Source organism: Propithecus coquereli, unplaced genomic scaffold (genome assembly GCF_000956105.1).
Source record: "Propithecus coquereli isolate 6110/MARCELLA unplaced genomic scaffold, Pcoq_1.0 Scaffold249, whole genome shotgun sequence".
In the NCBI taxonomy this organism is placed as follows: domain Eukaryota; kingdom Metazoa; phylum Chordata; class Mammalia; order Primates; family Indriidae; genus Propithecus; species Propithecus coquereli.
In genome coordinates, this window is record NW_012148052.1 from 1,739,376 (window position 1) to 1,767,167 (window position 27,792).

The 27,792-nt window shown below is 58.2% G+C and overlaps 1 protein-coding gene across 1 annotated transcript; it reads right to left on the reverse strand.

The window, feature by feature from the left end:
- Positions 1 to 7,996: 7,996 nt before the first annotated feature.
- On the reverse strand, positions 7,997 to 27,610 carry FOXO6 (forkhead box O6). The gene is made up of 3 exons (XM_012646706.1): positions 27,197 to 27,610; positions 8,674 to 9,256; positions 7,997 to 8,475 (listed from the first exon to the last, which is right to left on the reverse strand). Exons 1-3 carry the CDS (start codon positions 27,608 to 27,610, stop codon positions 7,997 to 7,999), a joined length of 1,476 nt encoding a protein of 491 aa, XP_012502160.1.
- Positions 27,611 to 27,792: the final 182 nt, after the last annotated feature.

Sequence of the window (27,792 nt, forward strand, 5' to 3'; positions counted from 1 at the left end):
GAAGTGCCAGCCCTCCTGAGAGAACTCCCCCTGTCCCCAGGGATGCCTCCTCTTGGGGACCAGGTTACCAGGTCTCCTGCAGCCTGGTGGAGGTCTGCCTGCCAGGGAGAGCCTCTGCCTCACCCGCCCACCCGTGTGCTAGGGACAGAAGGGGGACTTTATGTGCAATCTGCCTGACTCTCCAGAAAGCACTTAGGTTTACGATGTGCATGAAACTGATCGCCAGTTGGCGCAGCCCCCGCTCGCTCAGTGCCAGCCCAGTGCTGGCAGGATGCTACTTGCCCCCCCCCCACTTTCAAGGAGCATCAAAGCTGGCTGCCAAGGCCTCTCGTGAGGGTCCTTCTCCACTAACAAGTGCAGAATGGAGGGGGGAGTTCTACCCAAAGGCCTTTCCACAGTGCACACACCCTCGCCCCGTGAGAGTTAAATAGCTCCGCGTTTTATGCCAGTTCCAGCCTCTTCTGCTTCCCCTCTAACGAGCCGATGCTTTCAAAGGCCCCACTAATTGGTGTTTGCACCTCGAACACCACGACACTTTGATAGTCACTTAGAACGTGGGTCCATCCATCACACCTACAGTACAGAGAAGCTGCTTACCTTGCTGTACCGGGGCGCCTGGGCCTGTGTGCTCCTGTGCATGTGTACAAGGGTGTGCATGCCCGTGTGCACATGTGAGAGTACATGAGCCTTCTTTCATATGTGCAGAGTATGTGTCTGTATGGGCATACCTATGTGCACATGTGTGTATAAATAATCCCTTGAGAATATCTCTTGTACACTTCTGTGTTTGTATATTAGTGCACGTGCATGTGTGACCCATTAACACCTGTGCACATGGGGGTGTGAACTTGTGTGTGTGCACACTTTCCTGGGTAGATGCATTTGTATACACATAGTGTTTACATATGTTTATGCATGCACATGTGTGATTTGTATGTCTGTGTGTGGACATCTGCATGTGGGTATGTACTTGGGAATTTCTGCAAGTCTACTAATGAGGTACGTATTCATGTGTGACTGCATCTGTGGGCATGTGGCTTTGCGAGCCTTAGACCAGGGGAGGGCGAACATGCATGTGGGTACACGCAGGTAGGATGTGGAGATGAGTGAATCGCTGTGTCTATGTGTGTCTTGGTGTGTATGTGTACACAGGCATGCATGTTCCTGTGCATTTGTGTGTGATACGTAGAAGAAAGGTATAACATAGTCAAGGTCTCCCAGGCATTGGGTTTGAGGCCTGTTTCTGCCATTTTCGGGCTCTGTGACTTTGGGCTAATCACTGAACCTCTCTAATCTTCAGTTTCCTCCTCTGTAAATGGAGATAACAAAAGCACCTACCCCTATTGTTGTGTGGGTCAAGTGGGCTACCACACACGAAGTGCTAGCAGGAATGTGCCACGCAGGGGCATGCCTTCAAGCAGACAGGCAGCCTCTCCCCTCACCCTGGCCCTCGCCCTCCCTCCTCCCTGGAACACCTGTGGTGCAGGCACTTTTCCCTGGCCTCATCATGCAACCGGCTTCCAGAAGAGCCCCTGTGAGCACTTGGGGAGAGAAGTAGAAACGTGGAAAGAGCCTGGTTGGGCCCAGGTCGCACAGTAACAGCGAGGACCTCTGAGATCTCTGTCGCACCCAAAGTGAGTTGACACTTTTATTACGTACCTTTGACAGGTGGGAACCCAAGGTGCGGAAGTAGATGAGAGCTGGTGGCAGCGCGGGAACTTGCTGTCGGTGGACACAGCCTACGACTAGGCTGGTGGGAAGCCAGGATTCCCTCTCCTTCCTGAGGGGGAAAGGGCGGCTTCAAGAGGATGGAGTGATGCAGGGGAAAGGGCGGCTTCAAGAGGATGGAGTGATGCACCCCTTCCGCCACACACCAGCACAAATGCACACACCTGGAGCCAAGGGGATTCTTCCATGGACCCCCAGGTGGCCTGGGGTGCCTGCCTCAGGCTGAGTGTGGGCAGCCCCAAGGAGCCCAGCCATGGCCCTCTGTAAACACAGCTCTGGCCCAACCCTATCATTTACTCACCAGGAAACAGAGGCCCAGAGAAGGAAAGGAGCCGGCTCAGGCCTCAGGGCAGGGAAAAGCTAGAACAAAGGCACCTTGTGCCCGGGACCAGGGTTCTCACCCTCTCGCTGCCCTCATTCACCATGCTGCCACTCAAGCCGCCACTCAAGCCGCATTGACCTGGCTAGTGGGTCACGGCTGGAGCAGGGTTCTCCCCATGGGCAGGTCGCAGGGCCTTCAAACCCACCTAGTGGTCAGCCCAGACGGTCCACCGTATCTCCATTTGGGGGAACGTGGCCTCTAGACCTGAGTTCTTATACTGCCCCCACCTAAGATTGCAACCTGTATATGTCACCTTTCTTCATATTTTGCAGGGTAATGTTTTATGTTACTTTAATTTAAAAAATTAAAACTTTCAAAATCACAACCAGCAGCAACATCGCGACCTCACCAGCTGACGTTCCCACAGTCATCAGCACTCCTGTCCCCCGAAGCTGTCACCATCTCCGGCATCGGGGGATGGCTGTAGCCCAGCCCCACTCACCAATTCCCACCCCTCATGCCATCACTAGCCCCCAGCCCTTCTTAAGTGTCCCTGCCATGGCATCGGAATCGAGCAGAAATGGCCCTCCTCCGCCATCTACATTTCATTCGTCATCCCCCACCCTCACTCTGCCCCATGCTCATTCCAGGGTCATATGACCCAAAGCTCTCCCCAAATCTGCATCCCTCCCCTGCTCCCAGGAGCCCTGGGCCTAGCCTGTCCTGCAGAAACTGCGGGCTGGGCTTTGGCCCAGAAGCCTTGGCTGGGGCTGGCAGCCAGTAAAGGGAGCCAGGAGGGGCAGGAGGGGCGAGCTGCCCCCTCCTCGGGCCTGGTGCCCCACCCACCCAGCCGGCGGCCTGTCTGCCTTCCTGAGCTCATTAACTGCAGGTCACCGTTCAGCAGGAAAGACAAGGTGTGGGTTCTGCGGGCGTTCATTAGCCGTGAGAGGAACAGTGTGTGTGAAATTAGCAGTCACCTGAGGACCTCGATAATTTCATAATTAGGAGGCCTAATGGCTCCAGCTCTGGATGCCAAATGACTTAACCCCTCGCCTGCTGGGCCCCCGGCCCCCAGCCCAAGGCTGTAGGGGAGGGCCTGCAGCACCTCTCTGCTCCAGTCCTCCTCCCCAGAGCCCACTGGAGTTCATTTCTGCCTCCCCAGTGCCCAACACGAGGGCTGACCCAGCGGCTGTGCAAAAACAAAATTGATGGAGTGAATGAGTGAATGGATGAATGAATGAGCAGGTGTCTGCATGGGGAAAGAGTTCCAGCCCCCACTGCAGGTGCAGGGGAGGAACGCTTTGGAAAGGGGCAAGGAACGGCTCTCCATCTGCGTGAGTAGCTGTGTGGCTGCGCACATGCCTGTGTGTGTGTGCACGTGTGAGCATGAGGGCATGCACACATGTGGGGCTGTCATGTCTGCTTCTAAGAGCCTGGTGTGTGTCCATGTCCACGCTTCGATCTGTGAACATACTCACTCTGCTCCTTCCTGTCTGGAAACAGGTGCTCTGTGTCAGGCCCCAAGCGTCTCCCTTGACGCCAGCCTCTCCTGGCACCACCTGAGTAGTGATGGCTCCAGAATTTCTACATGGGAGAGCTTGGGGTTATTCTTGGGCAGGGAGGGATTTAGGGGGCTTGCCTTGAACCTGTAGTTGCATAGCAAGTGCACGGTTTTTACTTAATTGAAGGTTCATTTGGGAGTGTGGGGGATGGGTGCTAATAATGAGGGGCTAAAGTCACACCCTTTAGCAGAAGGGGAGCTGGGTAGGACAGCCTCTGAGGCCCCCCGCCCCACCTTGCTCGGCCTTCCCCTGGTCCTGTACAGGTGAAGGTGGAGGTAGAGGCGTGGGGTCCACAGGGCTCCAGGCCCCTTCCCCAATCTGGGACAACTGGCTCTGAGCCTCACCGCCCTGCCTCGCTCCCCTAACTGCGGTGGGGAGGAGTGGAGTGGGGTGAGCAGGGAGAAGAGGAGGTGTGAGGAGCACAACAGAGGACTAGCTGGAAGAATGGAGGGGAAGGGGGAAGGACGGGGAGGAGGAGACCGGGTAGAAGTCTGAAGGAGGTGAGAGAAGACAGAAGATGGGGGGAGGGAGGAGAGACAAGGAGGCTGAGAGCATTATCAGCACTTAAAAAGCCGGCAGCTCAGTTCTTCTTTGGCACAAATAATGGCTTTTTATGAATAAATCATGTGTCAGACGCCTCCCAGGGAGTGGGCATGGAGGGGGCGGTCTGCTGGGCTCCAAGGCTGGTGGGGAAGGGCCAGTTGAAGCCCCCCCCCCCCGGCTGCAGGGGTGTTGCCCCCTTTCTCCTGATGGGGTCCAGCAGGACAGAAGCTGTGTGTGGAATTAGGACCAGCCTGAGGCGGGCGGAGCGCAGTCATTACTCTGAGGTGGTCCCGTTGCTCCCTGCCCTTGAGCTGGGCTGGATCCCAGGTCTGGAGTGTCCCTCTGCTCCCCTCCCCTCTGACAGCCGGCAGAGCAGCCCAGAAGACGCTCCTGGCAGGGGAACACCAGCGCTGGAGCTTCCCAAGAGAGAAGTATGTGCCAAGACGGGCAGGCACACCCAGAGAGGAGGGCGTGCAGTGCACATGTGGGGACAGTGTTGGGGGGGACAGGGAGCAGCTCACACAGGCATAGACCCCGCAGCCCCAGGCACTTGTGTGGGCACACTCAGAGACGGATCCACTGTGGTTCGCACCACACCCACACCCACGCACTCGCGTGCACGCACATGCTCAGCCATGTGCACACTCAGACACGGAGACCTCAACCACCACCCAAACCGCCCCCTCAGCACACTTACTAGTACCTAACACACACTCACCCGCACAGACAGTTGCACATGGGGCTACGTGAACACACACAGACCTGCACGTACACACCAGCAGCCCACCCTCCATCAGCCCAGGGTGGGGGCAGCTTTGCAGCCCATATGGAGCCCAGACCCAGCTGGGCTGAGTCTGGTTGTGGGGTAGGGCTAGGGCATTTGTCCCAGGAGGGGAGTCATCGGCCTCTATGTGCTCCCCACCCAGCAGGGACACCCACCACACCACACCAACAAAGTCTCAGCCCCCCAGCTCTGAGCCCAGAACCTGTGTGGATCCCACTGGCTCCAAGCGCCTCTGTTCCTCTGCTCCCAGCCACCTCCTCAGAGGCAGTGGGGGCCGCAGGAGAGCCTGGGCACTGGAGGCACCTATTCAGTGGCAGAGACCCTGGCTCTGCCCCTTGCTAGTAGTGCGACCTCAGACAAGAAGTCCAATCTTTTTGTTCCTCAAAACAAATTTATGAGACAGGTGCTACTGTCCCATCTTCCAGACCAAGAAAGTGAAGCTCCAGGAGGTAAGAGCACTGGGCATTCCTTTCTAGAACCACATTCTAGGACTCTAGGACCCCAACCCCACAGTGTCCTGGCTTTCCTTCTCCTCTCCCTCTGGTTGCTGCTTCTCAGCCAGTGTGTCCCTCTTCCTGTGCCAAGGCGTTCTCAGCTGTTCATCGGAGCAGACTTGGATTCCCTACTCTTCTCTCTCTGCAACCCCCCCCCCACCAAGCCACTCCCAACACCTCAATGACAACCTCTGTGCTCCTGATTCTCTGACCTCCATCTCCAGCCCAGACACCATCCTGGGCTCTGATCTCACTATCCAGGTGGATATACCCAGGGCACCATGTTGCCCAATGCCAGAGAATGCCATTCATACAGTATACGCGCTCCTAAACATCCCTCCCCCTGCCCCAAATCCCAAAGATTCCCATAGACTGTAACTCAAATTGAGCCTGCCTGGGGCCCAGCACACCATTCTCCTCCTTCATCGATGCCCCCATCTCAGGGAATGGCCCTGTCTGCGCAGACACCCAACCAGAAGCCAGGCATCACTTGACTCTTTCCTCGCCCTCATCCCCATGTCCAATCTACAACCAAGTCCCAATGAGTGTACAGCAAAGTAGATGTGAACTCATCCTTTCCCTTCCAGCCCCACTGCCCTCCCCATCCCCTGGTTTGAGCCACATCAGCCCCTCTGTTTGGGCCACACTGCCTCTGGCCCATTGGCCTCCCTGCCATCAGGAATCTCTCTGCTGAGCTTAGCCACACTCAACTGCTGTTGGTTCTGGAATCCACATGCTATCTTGACTGGGCCTTTGAACACACCATTCCCTCTGTCTGAGTCCCTCCTCTTCCCAATGCCAACTCATCCTTCAAGGCTCAGCGAGACAGCATCCCCTCCAGGCACCTTCCCTGACTTCTCAAGTCCAGGATGAGTGCTGGCCCATCATTCGATTCCCACAATGGCAGCCTGGCTTCTCCACTCATCACAGCTCTGATCTATAATCTCCTGTGGACTCATCCTTGCCGCCAATAAACCTCTAAGTGCCTTAAGGGCAGAGACTGTGCCTAGGGCAGCCCCAATGCTTGATATAAGGACTGGCACATAACAGGTGCTCACTAAATCTTCCTTGAATGAATGAATGAGCAGGGCCTGTGCTGAGCACTTTACATACCTTTTCTCATTTACCCCTCAAAAGAAATCCATGAGATAGATGCTACCATGCTATGGTGTAGACCAGGAAAACAAAGCTGCAGAGTCTGAAAACTTGCCCCTGGTTGCACAGCTGGTAGACCGCAGGGGATAGATTCCAATAGCAGCCTGTGCACCTCAAAGCCTCCTCCTTCCACCATCTCCACCAAGCCTTCCTAAGTCACTTTCCCTCTCTGACCTTGTTTTCTTATCTGCACAATGGGAACAAAATATTGTGCCCAATACAGGGTCTGGCACTAGAATCACAATAAATATTTGCATCCTCTCTCCCAATCTCTGAGGCTTATTCAGGACAGAATTTCCCCAGGCCCAAAACTTCCTGCATGCACGTGTTCACAGAAACAGGTGCAGAGCTCCACAAGGCACATCTCCAGCGTCCGGAACTCAGTAGGCGCTTAACCAATGTGTGCTGAGCAGACAAGCAAGAGCGAATGCTGACACGTGCCCAGACACAAAGCTTCAATAGCGGCTCAAGCGCAGGGACTCCCCACCTCCCCAAGATCCCTGCCAATTATCCTCCGCCACTGCCCCCCTCCTGCTAGCCCAAGGCGCGGGAAATATTTAAAACAATTTTATTCATGAAAATATGCTGTACAATGCACTCTACACGGCCTCGACACGGCACACACGCACACGCACACGCTGACGGCACGGCCACGGTACACTGCCTACGATACGCGCCGGGGACGCCGCGCCCACCGCCCGCCCCGACCGGACACTTATAAATATGGGAGAGGGGCCAGGACTGGCGCGCAGCAAGGGGTGACGGCTTGGGGGTGGATCTGGGACTGAGGCCTGCAGGAGAGGCTGAGACCAGCACTTGGGAGTGGGAGGGCTGGAAAGGACTGACTCCGACCGGGTAGGGGAGAAACGAGGGCCGGCAAGGATGGGAGGGAGGGGCTGAACCGTGGGGGAGGCCATGGCCAATAAGAGGGCTGCTGGCATTGGGCGAGTGAGGCTAAGACCGGTGGGAAAGTGTGTCAATTGGGAATCAGATCGCAGTTGGGGGTGGGGGAGGAGTCACAGCTAGGGCTCTGCAAAGGAAACTGAAGATCCGGAAACGCCCCCTGCCCCCCTCCATGGCCCATCTCCTAGTTGGCTTCCCCAACCAGCGTCCTCACCAGGCGTCCCACCTCGCTCCTCCCCACTCCCACCCAGCCCAGAATTCAGCCTCCTCCCAGGCTTCCTGCCGCAGGAGGAGGGGAGCAAGTCGCAGGAGTTTGGGCAGGAATGGTGGGGGTGCCCCAGCCCCTCCCTCCCACTTTCCTCAGCGGTCAACTTCTGAGGTCTCTAGCAGGGCTGGGGCTGCCTTCTGGGGCGCTAGAATGGGGACGGGGACCCGGGGTTCAGGATGGGAAGACAGAGGCCCCTTGGGGACGGGACGGGGACACCCGGGGCGCGGGAGGCGGCCCTCAGCCCGGCACCCAGCTCTGGTTGGGGGGCGGGGCCCCGGCCAGGCCAGGAGGCGGCGGAGGCAGGGCCGAGTCGAAGTTGAAGTCCATTTCGTCGCTGTCCATGAAGTCGTTGAGGATGATGGACTCGACGTCGCACTCGAGGCTCCCGCTGAACATGTCGAGGTCCAGGTCGGCCGGGAAGCGGTCGGGTGCAGCACCCAGCGGCCCGGCGGCGGCGGCCGCGTAGGGCCCCGGCAGCGCGTCCAGCAGGAGGCCGCCAGGAGGGCCCCCGAAGGCGGCAGTGTGCCCGGGCGGTGCCAGGCCCGCGGAGCCCGCCTCGCCGGGCAGCGTCATAAGGCTGATGGGGTGGGCTAAGGCACTGCGCGAGGGCGCGGGCGGGGCGTACGGGGCGGCCCCCTTGCCGGGGTAGGCGGCTGACGCGCCCGCCAGCACCAGCTCCCCTGGCGCGCCCAGCACCTGGCCGGGCCTGGGCGCGGGCGGCGGCGGCAGCAGCGCGGGCAGCCCCCCGGGGCGGAAGGGCGCGGCGGCCGGCGCGAAGCTGGCCTGCTTGTTCTCCTGGATGGTCTGCATGGGCAGGCGGCGCAGCGCGCCCAGCGCTGGCGGCCCGAAGCCCCCGCCCCCGCCGTAAGCGCCGCCCTTGCAGCCGCCAAAGTAGGCCGGGGTCCCGGCGCGGGCCCGAGGCCCGTACGCGTCCTGCGCGCCTTCCAGCAGAGCCTCGGGCAGCCCCGCGCCGCCGCCGTGCAGCCCCAGCGGGCCTCCAAGCTCGGCCAGGCGGGGCAGCTCCCCGGGACAGCGCGCGCCCAGGGCCGGCGACAGCGCGCTCGCGGGGCTCGGGTACATGAGCGGCGACGACGGCGCCAGGGCCTCCAGGGCCTCGTCGTCCTCCAGTTCGGCCGCCTCCCCGAGCAGAGGTCTCCCGCCGCCGCGGAAGTCGGCCCACGCCTCGTAGTCGTCGCTGGCGTGCGAGGCGGGGCTGGCGGCCCACTTGGCCGCAGCGGGCACCGGCCCTGGGACAGGCGCGCCGGGAGGGCTGTCGTCTGGGCTGCGGTCGGGTGCCTGCAGCTGCTTCTTCTTGCTTGCCTTGCCCTTGATGCGCAGGAACTTGGCCCCATTGTCCATGGACACGGCCCTGCGCCGCGGGGTCTTGCCAGTTTTTCCGCCCTCCGGGTTCAGCATCCACCACGAACTCTTGCCTGTGCCCTCGTTCTGCACGCGGATGAAACGCGTGTGCAGCGACAGGTTGTGCCGGATGGAGTTCTGTGGGCAGAGACAAGGGCACGGGTGGGGAGTGGGAAGTGAGGAGGCCGTGGGGAAAGAGGGGGTCGTGGTGGAACGAGGAGGGGAAGAAAATAGAAGAAATGAGAGAAGACAATGGAGGAGAGCCAAAGGGGGAGGGAAGGAAATAGGGAGCATGGAAGGGTGGATGGGGTGAGAGGGTTGGGAGAAGGGGGGCAGGTGTAAGTACCAGGTTGGACAAACCCAGAGTACCCACCCTCCACCCCCACACAGACACTGCCTGGAGGGCGAGGCTTGAGCTTTGGGGCTAGCCTTTTCCTGGGGGCATGGCCAACCCTGAGGACTGCTCCGAGCCTGCGGGGACCCCTTTTCCCCAACTCAGCCAAGCCCGAGGCGGGGCCATCCAGGCTGCCAGGGTCCCCCAGCAGATTATGTAAGGGCTCATGCTGCTGCGGCTCATTTGTCCGCCCCCCTCCCTCCCCAGCCTGGCATGGCGCCAGGAGCCCGAAAACCCAGGGCTCCAGAAATCAATCTCGCGGTGACTGATTAAGCCCTGTTTAGAACTAATTGCTCTTTCGTGTGTGGGGAGAATAAATTACCTGCTTTAATTTCGTGTCTTTAAAATGCAACTGCAGGTAGAGAAGAGTGTTAACCCTTTGCTGGGAGGGCCTGGCCAGGGAAAGCAGAGTAGGCTGGGGGTCTCCAAGGTGGGTATATGCCCGAGACGTTTCAGAGATTTCCCCCCAACTCCTCTGAGCTCCTGTAAATTCCACAGAGGCCTTGGATCCCATCAAGCCCCTCAAAGGAAGGATAACCTTTGGCCATGGAGACCTCGAACCCCAGCCCAGCTCTGCAGCCTGCCCTTTGGGCTACAGCCCACCCATCCCTCCTGAGCTGCCTGCCTGCCCTCAAAGCCCCTTCCTGGTGGAGCCTTCACAAACCCCTAAAAAGTAGGTGGCATAATCCCTACCTACACACAAGAAGACCTAGGCTCAGAGAGGCAAAGTGGCTTGCCCATGGCTACGTAGCCCTTTCTGCTGCCTTCAGTACTTCCCTGGGTGTCACCTTTGCTACCTCTGTCCATTTCCTCCTCTTCATTTCTGCTATGCCAGTCTCCAGTGCTCCTCATGTCACTGCCTGCTTTTGCCAGGCCTGTCCTGAGCATAAAGGAAGGCAAGGAGTCCACAGCTCCACTGGCCTGGCTGCCCGCAGGAACCTGGCGCAGAACTTCTGCTGGGCCCGCCATGCCCCACCCCTGGGGCCTCCCACCTGGTGGTCTTGACCTCCTTGCTCAGGCACTGCTGTGGAAACAGCACGGGGTTGGGTATCAGTGGGCTGGGCAGGATGCTGTGTGTGACCATGGGCTGCTTACTCAAATATCTGTGGGCCTCATGAACTACTCTGACAAAATGGGCTACATTCAGTAACCACATCTTAAGGCTGTAAGATCCTTATGTGAGATAATGTGTGAGAATAAGTGTTTGGTGAACACACCAGGTAATCATAAACGTTGGTTACATCCCTTACTTTGGCCAGAAGACCTCACCTCTTGGATCACCTAACAGATCTGCTCTGAGTCCAACTCCTTAATATCATGCCCTGAGTACAGCTGTGCTGGGCACCAACAACTCTGGGAAGCTGGCATTATCCCGTTCCATAGAGCAGGAAGCAGAGGCCCAGAGGCATGCTGTAACTTGCCCGTGGCCCCACAGCTAGGCAACGGTGCCAGGTACCACTCCAGCCCTGCCCAGCTCGTGGACCTGCTCTTAACCTGCTAATCTGCCCAGGCACATTCGTAGCCACTGCTCTGTGAGAACTGTCCCTTCCGCCTCCTCCCCACAAGTCTCCAGGAGGAGGAGGCCTTCTTGTTGCCCAGCGTATCCTCCCACCCGTTACCCCCAGCTCCCAGTACTGATGCTTCAGGGCTCCATACTCACTGTCTCTGGCACTTTCTTGCCCTGGGTGGCAACAGCTGGAGCTTGGCAGCCTTGCACTGCCTGGTTTCTCCTGGGGCCTTGAGAGGAGGGGAGCTGGACCCCCAGGGAGTGGTGCTCTCTCAAGTAGACACCCCCTTCCCTGTTCCCGCCCCTGCACCTGGCTCCCCAGCCCCTCCCCCACACCTGTGTTGAGGTCCTCGGAGGCCTCAGTTCTCCCCCATAGGACTGTCTGGCTTACCAGAGGCTGCACCTCCCACCTCCCCAGTTCTCCAGCTGGAGACCAGCAGGCCACTCCTCTATCAATGTGCCAGCCTGGTTCAGAGCTGGGGGGAAGTAGGAAGGACATCACCAGGTGCCAGCAACTGGCCAATACCTGCCCATTCAGCCCTGGGCACTCTAAGTTCTTTATCTCACACACTCTTTATGGCAAATGGTGATCCCTGTCTCAAGATGAGGAGAGTGAGGCTCAGAGTCGTTTGACTTACCAAGGTCACGCAGCTTGTTAGGCGTAGAGCCAGGTACTGATTTCAGGGTGGTCTTACTCTGAGTCTAAAGGACATCACATTCCACCATGGGAGAGGGAAACAGGTCAGAGGATTCCCAAAGAATCTTAGGAAGCCAGTGCTCCAGTGTTCCTCAAGTTTTCCATGTAAACTGTCCCTAGAAGCTGGTAGCATGGGGAGGCTGGGGGCATGATGAAAGGTCAAAATTTCCTACAAGCCTTATGCTTCTTTTTCAGAATTCAAGAAAATTCTGCATGTACTTCATAATCCACATTTCTTTCATAAACATAAAAATGTTTTAGATTACCACGAAGACATGCTGCAGGCCTACGAAGGTTTGTGCCCTTCCCCTTCTGTCCCCTATCCAGCCAGGTACCCCTGGGAGCTCAAGCCCCAGCCTGAAACTGTGTCTGGTCCAACCCAGGGAAAACAAAGGACTTGCCCAAGGTCACCCAGGACCTGGTGGCAGAGGAGGGATGTGGGCCTAGGACTTCTCACTCACCAAGTCTGACCTAGGTAAAGGGAGAGTTCCTGGCCTCAGTTTCCCCACGTGTAAACTAAGGAGATGGGCAAGTTGTACTCTGGGGACCTTTTCAGTTTGACACTGAAAATTCTTGGAATCATCCACTCCAGAGGTTTTCAGACTTTTTTCTTAAAGTAGTGGAACTGTTTCCATAAATGGAATCTAATGCAAAAGTTAGGCATTACACACTCAAGCCAGCGGGGGTGGGAGTGGGAGGACCTGGAGCCCTGCCCACTCAGCACCCTCCCTCACAGAAAACCAGCCCCTTGGTCAGGGTAATGGAGGCATAGAGGGCTGCCATGCCTTGACCGGGGCCACCTGGGGAGGTGGCTCAGAGCTGGGCAAGGATCTAGGCCCCTGACTGCTGAGCTGGGCTCTGTACCAGGTGTGCACCAAGGCTGTGCCCCATGAGAGAAGCCCAGGCCCTGCAGCCCAGTCTGGCGCCTCAGGGGCCAGCCACCTGGTACCAATCACAGCTCCCTGCCAAGATCCAGTGGCAAGTGCTGATCACAGCTCTGGCTCACCTGCAAGGCCTCCTGGGAGGCCAGAGGCCATGGAGGAGGTGAGGGAGGCAGAGGAGGGAGAGGCCTCTGCCAGGCAGCAGTAACCAGGGCTCCTTCTTGGAGTCACCTAGCAACCCACCACCACAGCCACAGCCTCGGCATGCCCGGGCTCCCCTGGTGCCCAGAGCTGGGCCTGGCTTCTGGGGCCCCACATCCAGGCCCAGAGCATGTTCCTAAGAGAGATAGGACCTCCCTGATTTGGGGCCCCAGGGAGACCATCTGGAGGCAGAAGGAAAGGATAATGGGTGTTATCCCACGCCCACCCACCCCATTCTCCTGCAGAACCTGGGCCAGGGAGACCAGTCCCCCAGGCCTCATCCCCCAGGGAGAAGAGGCTGGCACAGGGCAAAGTGTATGGGCTCTGGTGCCGGATCCAGATTCCATTTTCAGCTCCATCGCCCATGGGCGGTGCCACCCTGGAGCAAGATGCTTTGAAGTTCCAATTCCTGCTTCTACCCTCACTTCCCTGCAGCACTCCAGGAGTGGCTGGAGTGACCCTTTAAATAACTGGGATCATGTCCAGTCCCGCCCGGATCTCCCCAATACCCTCCATCTCATTCAGAGTAAGGAGCAAAGGCCTTGCCATGGCACTCATGACCCTCTGTGACCTCTCAGACGCCCTGCTCCATCACTCCCTCTGTTCCTCCAGCCTGCCAGGCGTGGTCCCATCTTCCCCCGGTGCCCACAGAGATCTCTGAGCTCCTTCAAATCTTTGTTAGAGCTCACCTTTTGCAACAAGGCCCATCCTGACCTCTCCTAAAAACTGCTCCTCTTCCCTGGTATTTCTTTGCCCCCTGAACCTTCTCTACAATTTTTTTAAAGCAATTATCACTTTCTAAATGAATATATAATGTATTTATCCTCTGGTTTAATTTTTTATTGGTCTGGTTGCCCTTATATTAAAATATAAGCTTCATGAGTGATTCTTGTCCATTTTTTTAAATTGTATACCCCAGGTGTTTGGTACATACTGGGCACCTGTTTGTTGAATGAATAAATGATAGAGAAAATGTGCGTGTGTGTAAAGGGGAGTGATACTGTGTCGTAGGGAGAATTAAATGAGACTGGGCAGTGGCTGGCACACACAGGGCCTTTTCCAAATTGAATGGAGAGAAAATGTAGGTGAGAGCGAGAAATGAGCGGTGGGGTGGACAAAGTCAGGAACAGCATGAGCCGCAGAAGGAACCGCAGAGAGGGGTTAGGGCTGCTGTGAGAGGTGAAGGAGGACTCCCAGGGTAAACGGTGCAGCTGCCCTCCCCGAACCCCACCCCGCTGTCCAGAGAGACTTGGAGAACCCAGGGCTTGCGCACACCAAGATCCCTCTGGCCTGTACCATCTGGGCCAGGAGACGCTCCCGGAGTCCCAGTGGGAACAGAATAACCTCGTCCTTGCTGACGGTGCCTCTCCCATGGACAGGGTCTGATCCATTTGGTGGCGGCAGCTCATCTATCCAGCAGGACACCCTCATCTATTCCCAGGATACCCTTCGTCCACGAGCAGTAATGCATTCGTCTGACAGCACAACCCCATTTATCCAGCACACCAGTCCCATTTATCCAGCAAGTACAACCTCATTTGCTAACAGCACTCCATTCACCTGACGGGCCCCCTCATTTATCCAGCGGGACACCCTCATTTATCCTCTAAGTCGGATGCCCTCCTTCCTCCTGCGGTGTGGCTGTGTTCTCCGACGGCGCAACCCGACTGATCCAGCAAGACGTCATCTCTCCTACAAGTACACTTCATCCCCTGACAGTACAACCTCATTTATCTAATAATGCAGCCTCACCTTGCCTCCAAGTACCACCGCATTCCCTGACAGTACAACCTCGTTTATCTTCCAGTACAACCTCATTTCTCCTTCCAACACACAGCTTCATTCTCTGACAGCTCAACCTCATCCAATCTTACTTCTCCAGCCAGGGCCTGCTGGATCTCTGGGGGTAAGGGAGGAGTGTGGAGAGAAGTCCCACCATTTGCTGTCCCCTGCCTACAAGGGCTGCCTGGTGCTATAACTACATCCAATTCCCCCAGGCCCAGAAGGGCCCATGGACTTTGCGTTCTAGGTTGCTGGGCATGGCCAGAGCTCCACTACTGCCCCGCCTCCTGTTTTGTCCCTACTAGGGCTAAAGAGGATCCACAGGATGGATTATGGGACATGTTCTCTGTGCCATTTTCTGAGGTCCTGGGTAGTTGGGCTGGGGGAGGTTACCCTTTGGGGGCACGTTCAGTGGTGTGTTGATAAATGTTTGACAACCAGCTCTCCAGGAGGCAAAAAACCCACCTGGTGTGATTTGTAGCTTTTGCTGATTTCTGTGGTATGGGTACTCCTATCATAGCCACTTTTAAGCTGCCAGCAGGAAGTCACTGAGTGCAGAATTGGGAAGAAGTGTACATGATCAGTTCTCATGAGCTGGCACAAGCCAGCTCTCACACACCACTGAGGCAGGAGAAGGGCACCACCTACTACGTGCCAGACTTAGGCTAGGTTGTTTTAATCCTGATAACCATCCTGTGAGTAGGAACTGCTGTTTTAAAGGGGAGAAACTGAGGCTCAGGTGGGTTAAATGATTCCTGAGGCCATGAAGCTGTAAAATGCTGGAGCCAGGTTTGGGTCCCAGGGCTGTTGGATTCCAAAGCAAGGGCTCTTCCCACCCCTACCCTCAATGTGGCAGGGGACACTCTGCTCTGCTGTTCACCCCAGTGGCCATTCCTGCCTTGGCTCTCAAGCCCAAGCTCTCCTGAATGTCATCTGATACAGCACGCCCAAGCCTTACGCCCCCATCCACCACCAACCCTGTACCTGGGGGCTTCTCGGATCCTCCAAGTTCAGTCCTGGGTCTTGTTTCTGGCCACGCAAGCCCAAGCCCAAGCCCACAGTCAGGAGTGGATGCCTCTCCAGATTCCATCACAGTAAAAGGCCCAGCCCAGCCCCTCCCTTCGCTGCCTCTCCACGAGCAGAGACCACCTATGCTGCTGTACTGAGAGCTCTGATCCTCTCCATGACTCCCATTGCCTCTCTCCCTCCTTCCCTCCCTTCCTACATAAAGAAAGGTCAAGGGCAGGGGCTGGAATCCCAACTTCATCCAAGTGACCTTGGCCTCCTGGTAAAGGGGGTAACAGCCCCAACATCCACAGGGAGAGATGAGACCTGGCTGAGATCCCACATGTCAGGATCTCACATGTCTCATCCCTTGCCTGTCTCAAAGCCCCAGGAGCCACCCCCATCCCACCCATGCCCCTCACCCCACTCTGGGGCCCCAGCCTGGCCCAGGAACACACACCTGTGTCAAACAGAGCCACAGACTCCCCAAGGGTCACTTGCCCTGCCACCCAGGGTGAAGCTAGGGTTCTCAGTCCAGGCAGGCTTCCTGGCAGAAGAGGTAACTAGATGACCTCAGGAGTCTGAGGCCATGTGCGAATCCTTGGCACTAGGGACAGCAGTGGAGAAGGGCAGGTTGGGGGCATAAGGCCACAGATGTCTGCAAGTGAGTGGGCTCAGGATCAGCAGTGGAACAGAAGTGCGAAGACAGGGGCCCAGGAGGAACCAAATGTCCAAAGCAAGGCATAGGGTCAAGGGTCAGGCTCTCTGCCCCACCCTGCACTGCCCCTCTTCCCTCCCACTCCGCCCTGAGAAAGCAGAGCCCAAACACCCAGTCTGGACAGCAAACAAACCACCAACAGAAGTCCAAGCTCACCCCTACTCAGAAGCCCATGGCTCCTTGTCACCCATGGGTGTGGGTCCAACTCCAGACTGACACTCAACAGCCCTACAGCCTCATCACCCCCATTCCCTTAGGCCCACGTGGGCCTCCAGCCACCCCAGATGTCCACACTTCTGTCCCTTTGTACACTCTGTTCCCTCTACCCTTGCCCTTCTCACTGCTCCACCAGTTCCTGCTCCTCCATCAAGGCCACCTCTATGGCACCTTCCTAGTCCCCTCTGCAAGCCCCCCAAAAAGAGATGCTCTCACATCCATGCTACTGCAGAGATCTAACTGCAAACCAGAGTGAGACAGCGTACGAGTCTGCCTCGCGACTTGAACTTTGTGGGGCAATCCTTGGCTCACAGGAAGTCTGCGGATGCAACAGAGCCCTTGGCAGCCATGAACCGCTCAGGACTGGCATTTCTGTGCAGTTTCTGTTCAGCAAAAACTCAGGCCACAGCTCCAAGCCTTGCCCAGCCTTTACCAAGGTCCTGCCTGAGTCCCCTCCCTCCTAGTTTCCCCTGCAGCTCCTGCTGCCTCCACCACCTACCCACCTTCCTCAGTACTTTCTGCCTCCTTGGGAGAATTCAGCAAAGCGAGGAGGGAAGGACTACCATTTACCAAACACTTACCATGTGCCACGCACTGTGCTGCCACTCAACAATTATCACCTCAATGAGTCTTTGTAATAACCTGAGTTGGTTTATTATCCCCATTTTACAGATGAGAAACTGAGGCTCCAAGAGACAAAGTGACTTGCCCAAAGTCGCACAATATAAGTGGGAGTGCAGGAATTTGCACCCAGGGCCCTTGCTCTTCCTCCTGCCCTAAGACACCTCTAGAGAGGAGCGGAGGCCAGAGAGGAGCAGCGGCCAGGCAGAAGCTCCAGGGGGAGCCTGGGGTAGGGATAGGGAAGGCTGTCCACACTGGCTCAGCAACCCCTTCACAGACCCTTTCCTCCTTCATCCAGGATTAAACAGAATCCCTAAATGCAAAGCCATTGAGACCTCTCCCTGTCTCTCCTCTCGGTCTGAGCCCCCTCCTTCCTTCTGCAGGCAGCACCTCCCACTCCCCTGCCCCAGGCCCTAGGAGCAGCTGCAGTGACCTCACCCAGCCCTGCCCTGGGCCAGCTCTGGGGAGGGCCCAGCAGCTGTGCCCCAGCCCTGCAGGCTGGCTCCTGGGGGAGAAAAAGGAGGAGTGGGCATGGTGCCAAGAGAACCATCTGCTCTCCCAGGGGCACGGCCACCCGCACAGACACCAGCTTTGCCCCCAGGGGCCGCCCTTGGCCCTCTGTCCCCATGCCAAGGGGCTCCCAGAGCCTAGGGCAACCCACCCAGCTGGGGGCACCAGCCCTCATCTGCCATCTGTCTTCTCCTGGAAACTAAGGGGTCCTTGTAGGACATGTTGGAGTGCCGAGAATGTCCACTGAAAAATGAACACGCGCTCAGGGTAAGCCCTAGGGGCAGAGGCCAGAGGCCGGGGTTGGGTGTGCTGAGCCAAGCCCCAGCCTTGCCGGGCTAAGAGCCCTCAATCCCCTCCCAGGGCCTCCATCCCCGCACATCTGCTCAGCTGGCAGGTGCCTCTGGCAGAGGGCAAGCCCCTTCCCCCAGAGCCCCAGCTCAGGTTACAAGAGGAGGAGGAGGAGGAGGCCAGCTGAGGACAGAGGGAGGAGACAGGAGGGAGAAGGAGGAGGCCTGCAGCTCCCCAGAGTGTTGGGGGAGGGGAACACAGAGCCAGAGAGGGAAAGGCCATGCCCAAGGTCACAGAGCCTGCCAGAAGAGGAGCCAATGTCCTAGGGTAGGCAACTCTGGGTTCAAGGGGGACCTTGAGCAAATCATTTCCTTCATCTGTGAAAATGGGAGGCCTAAAACCTGCCCTGCTTGTCTCCCAGGGCCATGGGAAAGGCTCTAGAGTCTAGTGGGTCAAACTAGGGGAAGGAGGGAGCTTGGACATCCTGAATATCTGATACCTAGGGCTCAGGGACAAGAAAGGGAGGCCTTAGAGGAAGGCCTCCCCTCTCTTCCAGCGCGTGTGCACACACACTCACACACACAGACACACACACATGCACACACACACGCATGCACACAGAATTCAGTGTCTCCGGGAGGTCAGGGCCTAGGGAACCCTACCCTACACAGCAGGGCAGTGGTTCCTTTCCTTTCTCAGAGCAATGAATAGCGGTGATGATTTCTCACAACAAAGTTTAGGCATAGACCTATTATTATCCCATTTTGTAGAGGAGGAAACTGAGGCTGAGTTGCCCAAGGCTACACAGAGGGTAAGCAGAGCTAGGTTCTGCCCTCCCCTGTTTGCCTCCAAGGCTCCTAACCAGATGGCTAAGAGATTCTCAAAGCACCAAAGGGTGCCGCACATGGCCTTAGGCCTGGTATCTTGGACTCTCTGGGCCTCCACCCTATCTCAGACTCGATTTCTCCTCTGGACCCCATTACCAAGTCCACACTGGGTGCTGGAGCCAGTCTCTCCACACTACCCTTGAGTGATCTTTCTGCCCGTGCCATTCCCACCCCCACGGCCCAGAGTGCCAGCTCCTGGGCTTGCCATTCAAGGCCACACACTGGTGTCTCTAGCCTCAGCTGGGCTCTGGCCAGCACAGCCAGACCCTGAGGGGCTCCCCAAAGAGTCCTGAAGGTTTGACTTCCTTTGTCAGTTTCCCCTCCCCCACCTCCAAACACCCACCGGCTCATTATCTGACCTTCCATCATGAACCTGAGCAGTTTTTATCCTGAATCAGAATCAGTGTCCTCATCTTATCTCCCCAGTTTGACCTGCAGGCTGGGGCCTCAAGGTCAGGGAGCCAGTCCAGTTCCCCTCTGAGCAGTACTGTGTGGTATGTAGCCCTGGATTACAGTGGATGGAGGGAGCTGCTGTCAGCCCTGGGGCCTGCAGATCTGGGGACATCCAGCTGGTCTGCCCCTGTGCTCAGGGAGCTCTCTGTCTGGGAAAGGGAGCCAGGGGCCCCAGGGCCATTCCCCAGGCTAGAAACCTGAGGGCCAAACTCCAAGGAATAGCAGAGGGAGGATGACTGGGGGGAGGGGTGGCAGGAGGAGGGGGAGAAGGTCAGCTTGGAATGGCCTGGCCATAGCACTGGGCTAGGGTGGAGTTAGCCTGGGAGAGGTTCATTTGTGCCACGTACAGTGGGACACTGCTCAAGCCTCTTATTTCTCTCATTCTTGTTTCCTCGCCTGCAAAATGGGGATAGCAAAAACACCAGCTTCATAGCGTTGCTGTGAAAGTAAATGAAAGAATGTATGTAATGGCACATGGTAGGTTGAAGCCCGAGCTGGAATAGTTCAGTGTGGCTAAAGCAAGGGTCAGAAGATGGGAGGGCGGCTGGAGTCGTCCTAAAGCCCCAGGACTGGATGGAACAGTACTGGGCCATACAGCAGATGGGGAGCTGAGAGCAGTGGCTGTGACTTTCAGTTTCCTCGCCATTCCAGTTCCAGAGAGGCTTCCTGATATTTATAACCACACAGACACTGGCCTTGCCCCCAGGGGCCATCCTTGGCCCTCGGTCCCCATGCCCAGGGGCTCCAGGAGCCCAGGGCAGCCCTTCCCTCCTTTCTGCAACCAAAGGCTCTCAATTGCAAAGCACATCAGCCCTGGCTGTGGCTCCATTTTGCGTCCTATACTGCATGAATCCTAAGGCGCGAGGGCGGGGGCTCAGTCCTGTGGAGCTGACTGCATGGGGTTCAAATCTCAGGAGAACCCCAAAGGAGTGAGGAGGAGAGGAGTGGCCTAACCTGGGCAGCCTGCATGGAGAAGGAGCTGGTCCATTCTGGGAGGAGGAGAAGGGGGACAAGCAGGAAGCCAGGAAGCCACCATCTAAGGCACTGGTTCACAATGACCCGTCGCCAGACACACCTGATAAATACAGATTCCAGAGCCCACCTGCTGACCCCGATATAGAGGGTCTGAGATAGGGACTGGAAACCTGTGCTGTCCAAAAGCTTCTAGGTGACTCTGATCATAAGCCAGGCTTATGAACTAAGGATTTAAGGCAGGAATTCTCAAGGAGATATACTGGGTTCCAGAAGCACCTGGAAGGTGGGTCTTTGTTCAAACCACCCAAGCCCTCCACCCAGTTTGTAAAGGGTGTCCTGAGGGATCAGTCAAGGAAAGTCGGTGGCTGCCTTGGTGAGCATGTGATGACGGCAGGGGTGTGGGTTGAGAACTCTGGTGTCAGGTGTGAAGGTGGCAACGTGTGGGTGGCCTGAGATCAGAGGAGGTAGGGAAAGTGGGAGAGAGGGCAGGGCATGGACAAGGCCAGCTGAGGGCCCAGGGCTCCAAACAGAGAAGTTTGGACTTGGTTGGCTCCCAGGAGAACTGGGGAGCCAGGTGGGGGGGGGGGCGTGGTTCTGGAATAAGAGAGAGCCTTAGGGCAGGAGGGCAGGCTGGCTGGCGTGTGGGGCTGAGACAGCACTGGCACTGGGAGATGGACAAAAATGTGGTAGAGATGACAAGTCTGCGTCTAAATCCAGGCTCTGCCTTGGCCAAGTGACTTCACCTTTCTGGGCCTCCATTTCCTCAACTGCAAAATGGGGCTATTAATGCATACATGGCAAGACTGGGGAGGATGAAATGAGAGAATTTATGTGAAGTGCCCAACTGACAGCCTAGCACCTAGACATTCATTCTCTCAATTCTCATTCCCCTTCCCACCAGAGGCACCCCCCTGAGAGACCAGAAAGCCTTCTCTCCGTAAAGAGGGAGGCCCTAGGGGGAGGGTGTGGGAGGCCCCTCCCCCACACACCACCTGGTCCCCCTCCCACCTCCACATATGGGTTGGGGGGTGGGGAGAGACAGCAAACAGCCAAACCCTCCCAAACAGGAGTTGGTTTCCACGGTAACCAGGGTGCCAGGAGAAGGGGGGAGCTCCAGATCCAGCTGTCCCCCTGAGCACCCTACCCGGGTCCCAGAGCCTGAGCTATGCCCACCCAACACCTTGAACCCCCCCCCATCTGCCTGCTCTGGGGGCCAGCTGGGACTGCCATGAACACTCCTTTCATTGTGCCTAGAAAATGTTTGTCACCTGGGTACTGCCACAGGCAGGGCAGGCATCTCTAAGCAGGAGCACCAAGTTCAAGTGCATCCACACCTGTACTCACAGGTGGACAGTACTCTCAGTACTATGTGCCCCCTGTCCAATGAATGCCTCATGGCTCCTGGAACCAGAGGGTTTATAAGTCACAGCACTGAAAGGCCGTGAGACCAAGTTAAAGCCCTTTGGACACAGGCGAGAATACTAAGGACCAAAAGGGGAGAGAGCTTTGCTCTAGTTCACACACAGGTGTTCTGTCCACCCATCCCCCTACCCCCCACCCCACCTACCCCTGACTCCACAGCTGACTCAAAGGGCTGAACTAGGACATCCTGAGTGATTCTCCAGGAGGATGGGCCACTACTGGGGAAAAGGAAGGAAGGAAGTCCTAACAGCTTTAAGCTTGTCTAGCAACAGAACGGGTGGTCCCAGAGGTTGTGAGTTCTCATCACTGGAAGCACTCGGAGGGGGGCAGAAGAGCTTCAGCTGGGGAGGAAGCAGGGCTAGGGTATTGGGCTCCATGACCCTCCACCTTTTCTGAGACCTGAAGTCTAATTTGGAGGTGGAGGGAGTGGGCAGCAATGCTTAGGCAGTCCCAGCCCCACCCTGTCCTGCTCCCCAGGCAGTCACCTGGGAGGCAAGCTGCAGCAGGGAAGGAGTCTAAGTGAGTCAGCTGGGATGTAAGGGAAACTGAGGTGAGGAGGGCCCCCCCCCCCCCGCTACAGCTGATGCACACACCTCCCAGAGGCTCATAGCCACACACGCAGTCTGCCACCACCCCTCAACCCTCACAAGACACACACAGGCCGGCTTCCACAGCCCCCAGGATCCCGCATGGTTGCCATCACCAGCTGCCACTCAAAGACAGGGGAAGGTGGGCTGCAAGGAACAAGCCCCTAACCCTTCCAGAGTCCAAACCCAAGCCCTTCTCTCCAGCCCCCACCCCACCCCAATCCTACCCAATGGCACAGGAAAAGCTTGAGTTTGGGGGTCAGAAGGGGGTCTAACTCCCAGATCTGCCACTTCCCAGGTGTGTGACCTCAGGGCAAGTCACTTCCCCCCCTGGACAACAGGGATACCAACCCACCTGGGACAGCAGTGCTGAGGATTTGATGGGACATGTTCTCAGCTGGTGGGCGCTTCTGTCCCAGCCCGCTCTCCACCCCCTCCTGTCCTCTGGCAGGGCCTCTCCTGTTCCTCGACCTCCCTCTCATTTCTAGTCAGTCCAGAGGCTTGGAGCCCTTGGCGTGCAGAGGGGGCCCTGACCCACAGAAAGTGGGGGCTCGGGGCGCTGAACTTTCGAACCCGCAAACCCCCCGCGCCGTTCATTACCTTAACGCGAGTTAAAAATAACCGTCTCATCTCTTTAAATTAGTCTGTCTGCAATTACCGCCTGGCACGGCGCTGCCCGCCATCGTCCCGCTGGAGCGGCGCCAGGTGGCAGGCGGGGCCCTCACCCTGTCTGTCGGTCTGTCTGCCTCCCGTCCCCCTCCCCCGCGGCATGGCTACCCCAGGGTCCTCCCAACGCCCCGCCTCCCGAGCTCCCCAAGTTGCGCAGGGAGGGGGGCGGCCGTGGGGCGGTGGGAGCGAGGGGGTCCGCGGGGAGCTGAGCACGGGGTGGGGGCGCAGGGGCACGGCGGCGGGGGAGGGGCGCCGGGAGGCCCGGGAAGCCGGAAGGGCCCGCAGCGCGCCAGCGCTCGTGGGTGGGTGTGAGCAGGTGGCCGTGGGAGTCTGCCGGGCGTGCCAGCAACTGTGCCAGGAGCGGCTGGCACGGGCTCGTGCCCAGGAGGCGGGCAGCTGCCAGCCCCCCGCTCGTGCTGAGAGGGGGGTGAGGACACCCCCCAACCCGGGCTCACACCGCCTCCTCCCACACCCCCACCAGCCCTCGGGGCTGGGGATCCCCGGAGGACAATGGAGGAGGAGGGAGCCCTGCTGGAGCCGGCTAGGGGGAGACCAAGAGGGGTGGCCTACACTCAACCACCGTTCAGCGCTGTAGCAGGACCCTGCTCCTGGACTCTGAGATCAGTCTCTCCCTCCCGGCCCCCACCCCACCTGGAACTTACTGGGCCAGGGCCTGGGCCAGACAGGGGTAGCACCACTCATCCACAGCCAGGCTGCCCCAGCCCCTGAGAGAGAAGGGAAGTCCCCATCCACTGCGCTCCTTCCCACCACCAGACCTCGGGACAGGAATGGGAGGCGCCCAGGCCTGGGCTGGGAGCTCCCAATGGAGCTGGCAGCCAGGAAACACAATAGCAGGCAGAACAACTCCAGGGGCGCTAAGCGAAGGAGCACTAGGACTCCCAGCAGCCTGGAAGGCTTCCCGGAGGAGTCCAGGGCTAGCTAAGGTAAAGTGGGACCAGAGCATCTGAGAGGAAGTGGGAGGCTCTACCCTGACAGCTACACTTTTGGGACACTGCAGAGGGAGAGGGACCCCCTGTCTAAGCATAGATCCCAGTCCTGGAGGGAAACACAACCAGCCCCTTTGATGGGGAGTCCCAGCACTGAACCCAGCCTTGCTTTAGGCCTCAGCCTGGCTGGGTGTCCTGAGCCTGCTGCTGGTCTTGTCTCCTCCAATTCCTGTCCTTAGTACCACTCAATTACCTCCTTGTCAACCCTTCCTGATCTGGCCCACTCCATCTTTCCCATGCCACCTCCCTGCCATGCCTGGAGCCCTTGCTTCCAGCCTGGCACACCCAAATCAAACACCCACAATTCCACCTTCCTGCCTTTGGTATGCAGTCAACATCCCCTGGAAGACCATCTCCCAAATTCTCCCCTCCCCAGTGAAGGCAGGCCACATCAAGGGTCACCTCCTCTGTGAGGACCTCCCTGGCTCCCCAGGGGATCCAACTCACCTTCTCCATACCCCTGTCCCCAGCCCAGCCTTTCCTGTCTTCAAAACACAGGACCTGGGTGTGGAACTGGCTCAGCTCTGATGTATTCTGAAGGAAGGTCCAATGCCTGCTCCCTTGGTCCCTGCACCCTATATAACAGGGTTAGGTACACTCCAGGGATTCAAGTGCAACACCTTCATGGGAGAGGGGAGTGAGGAAGGAACAATGGGCCCTGGTCCCAGCCCTGGCACCTGAGATGTACCCATGTCAACCTGAGACTGGCTAGGAGTTGGGGATGGTTCCTCCACCAGGCCCCTGGAGGAAGTGACTGGGAAAAGAGAAGGGGCTCAGGGGCAGGAAGCTCCCTGGGGAGCTGGGTGCAGGGGGTGGGATGGAAGGAGGCCAGCCACTGAGGAGACAGCATCAGGCCCCATTCAGTGCCTGGGTGGTGTCTGCCACAGCCTAGGCCAGGAGCCCAAGACTGAAGCTCCCTCTCTGATGCCCCAGCCCAGGATTGGGAGCCCAGCGCAGGGAGAACCAGTGTGTCCCCAGCAGTGTGGTGCAGTGGAAACCGCATCCAATCAGCAGGCGGGAGACCTGGGCCTTCATCCAGAGCCTGCCGCTCACTGATGCCCCAAGAAGAGTCCTAGCCCCTTCCAGGGCCTCAGTCTCACAGGCTGAGAAATGAACTCATGGGACTAAATCATCTCCAAGCACATTCTCAACCACATTCTACGATTTATATCTGCCTCTGTTCAAATGCCTTCGGTGTCCCCCTCCCACTCCCAAATGCCAGCGGGACACTGTTCCAGAGGCTCCAGGTGGCCCTGGAGGGAGATACACCTGGGCTGGAGTCCAGCTTTCTGATTTTAGGCAGGGCAGTCTTCCACTCTGGGCCTCAGTGCCCTCATCTGCAAATGTCACAGTAAAACCCCCTCAGGTACTGCTGAGAGCAGGAAAGGAGATGTGTGAAGGTGCCTGGCACAGAGCTTGGCCCAAGAGCCTCAGTGAACTGCAGGTCTCTCCTGACTTCCAGCCTCATGTCCCCTTTTCCCATCTTTCCCTATACTCCCTAATCCATCAAGCCAGTGGGAGCTACACCTCCTGCAGGAAGCCCTCCTGGCCTACTCTCCCCTGCCTCAGCATCCTCTTCACCAGTCGCTCATTTCCTCACTCCTTCACTAGACATGCACAGATGGCTTCTTGGTGTCAGGCTCTATGCTGGGTGCTGTGGGCACAGAATGGCTGTGACATTAACACCGTCTTCCAAAGGTGGGTTGGGAAGTGGAAATGAGACAGGACACAAACAACAAAAACCCACCATGGGCATGGAGAGGGCCAGAGAAGTGGAAGTCCTCAGCTAGCTAAAAAGGGTTAGGGAAGGCTTCCTGGAGGAGGCTGCCTGAACTCTGTGTGCTTGAGGACAGTGAATACATCTACAGAGTGGAGAGGAAGGTGGGCCAGGGCATAAGGAGCAAGGAGGGAGGTGGGAGCCAAGCCCAAGGGCAGAACACACTTGGGAGAAATAAATATTCTGGTGGGGACTGAACCCAGGGGGATGGGAAAGGAGACCTAGGTCTATTCCTCCAGCCTGTGTCCCAGCCCCATACTGTCCCAAAAGAGACAGAGAAGCTGCCAGCACAAAGCCTGAGAGCCATGGGCTCCCAGGTCTGGATACCCTGGTCCCTACAATGCTGCCCATGGGCATCTAGAGCTGCCCATGTCCACCATCCTCCCCTCCTCCACTAGCACACCTCTTTCCTCTGGCCCTGCTTGCAGCCACCACAGGGCACTGCCCTCTCCCTTGACATAGGCGTGTTCCCTCACAGAGGCCCCCACTCCCATAGGAAGCCTGATAACTCACCCCCTAGGCACAAGTCCCCCTCCAACCTCCTCTCCCCCAAAGGCACAGGCTATCGCATTCCCAAATAAGATGGCCAGGGGAAGAGGTGGGTCTGGAGGCCACAATCCAATCAAGCCCCTGTCCTCTCCCAAGATGGCTCTCCCCTTCCCACTGGCTGGCACTGAGGCCTTTGCAGGGTACCCCTGCTCCTCCCCCAATCCCTAAATGCATCTGGGCTCAGAAAGCCAGGGAAGTAGAAGACAGGCAGCCTGGGTGGGCAAGGACAGATCCCCAGCCCTCAACACCCTGCCCTCATACCAGCAGGGGTCATCACCAGTGCCCCCATACCAATCCAGGTAAGGGGGGTCAGCAGCTGCCCCATGGAGAACTCAAATCTCAGGTCACCTGCCAAGTTTCCCACCCCAGGCTGGCTGGTGCCCTAGGGTGAACTCCCGGCACCACAAGAAGAACTGTGGGCCTATGGTCACGCTCTTCACCCTGGGGACAGCTCCAGGAAGGGCAGTGGAAGAGATTTGGGAGGGAAAGCAGCCACTGGCCCCAAGTCATTATTCCAGCTCTTTAAGAAGGGTGCCCTGGCAGAAACGGTAAAACAAGAGTAACACAAAGCAAACTCAGGGGAGGAAGGGAAGGCTCCCCAGTGTCCATGCCTGAGAATGGGCTCCTCCGCTATGCCCCCAAGGACCGGGTGGGGATGTTCCTCAGGGACGCTTCAAAGAGGCAGTCCCTCATCACCCCGCCAGACCTCCCACTCCGTGTCCCTCCCCGCAAGGGAGCACGCACACAGCTGCTCCCAGCACGCCCCCGCCTGTCTGCTGGCCGGCCCCACGCCCTGGGCGCACACTCCGTGACCCCTGAGGGTGCCAAAGAGCTCCCTTCCCGATGGCCCGCCCAGAGCCCAGATGTACCTATCAGCCCCTGGGAGCCCCAGTCGGCGTCCCCAATCCCCCTCCCCAGCCAGACGCCCCCACCTTCCAGCCGGCCGAGCTGTTGCTGTCGCCTTTATCCTTGAAGTAGGGCACGTAACGGACCATCCAGTCGTAGATCTGCGAGAGCGTGAGCCGCTTGTCCGGGGCGCTCTCGATGGCTTTGGTGATGAGGTCGGCGTAGGACAGGTTCCCCCACGCGTTCCGCCGGGAGCTCTTCGCTTTCCGCAGCGGTCCGACCTCCGCGCCCAGCGGCGGCGCTGGGGCCATCGCCGGGGCCGTAGCCCGGCGCTCCGGCCCGCAGTCCTCGGCGCCCTCAGCCACCCTTGCGCCCAGCGCTCCGTCCTCGTCGCCGACCAAGTCGGGCTGCGGCAGGGGCCAGGTACACGAGCGCGGCCGGCTCTGCGGCGCGAAGTCCGGGTCCACGTCCACCTGATGCGCTCGCAGCTTCGCAGCCATGGTCCCGCCCGGCTCGGGCGAGGAGGGGAGGGAGGCTCCGCGGAGGGTGGGCGGGCGGCTCCGGGATCTGCACGCCCCGGGGAGGCCCGCGGGAGGGGTCCCTGGCGGCGCTGGCTCAACTGCGGGGCGCCATGGGCCGGGGTGCGGAGGCAGGGGGCTGGACGCGCTGGGGAGCAAGCAGG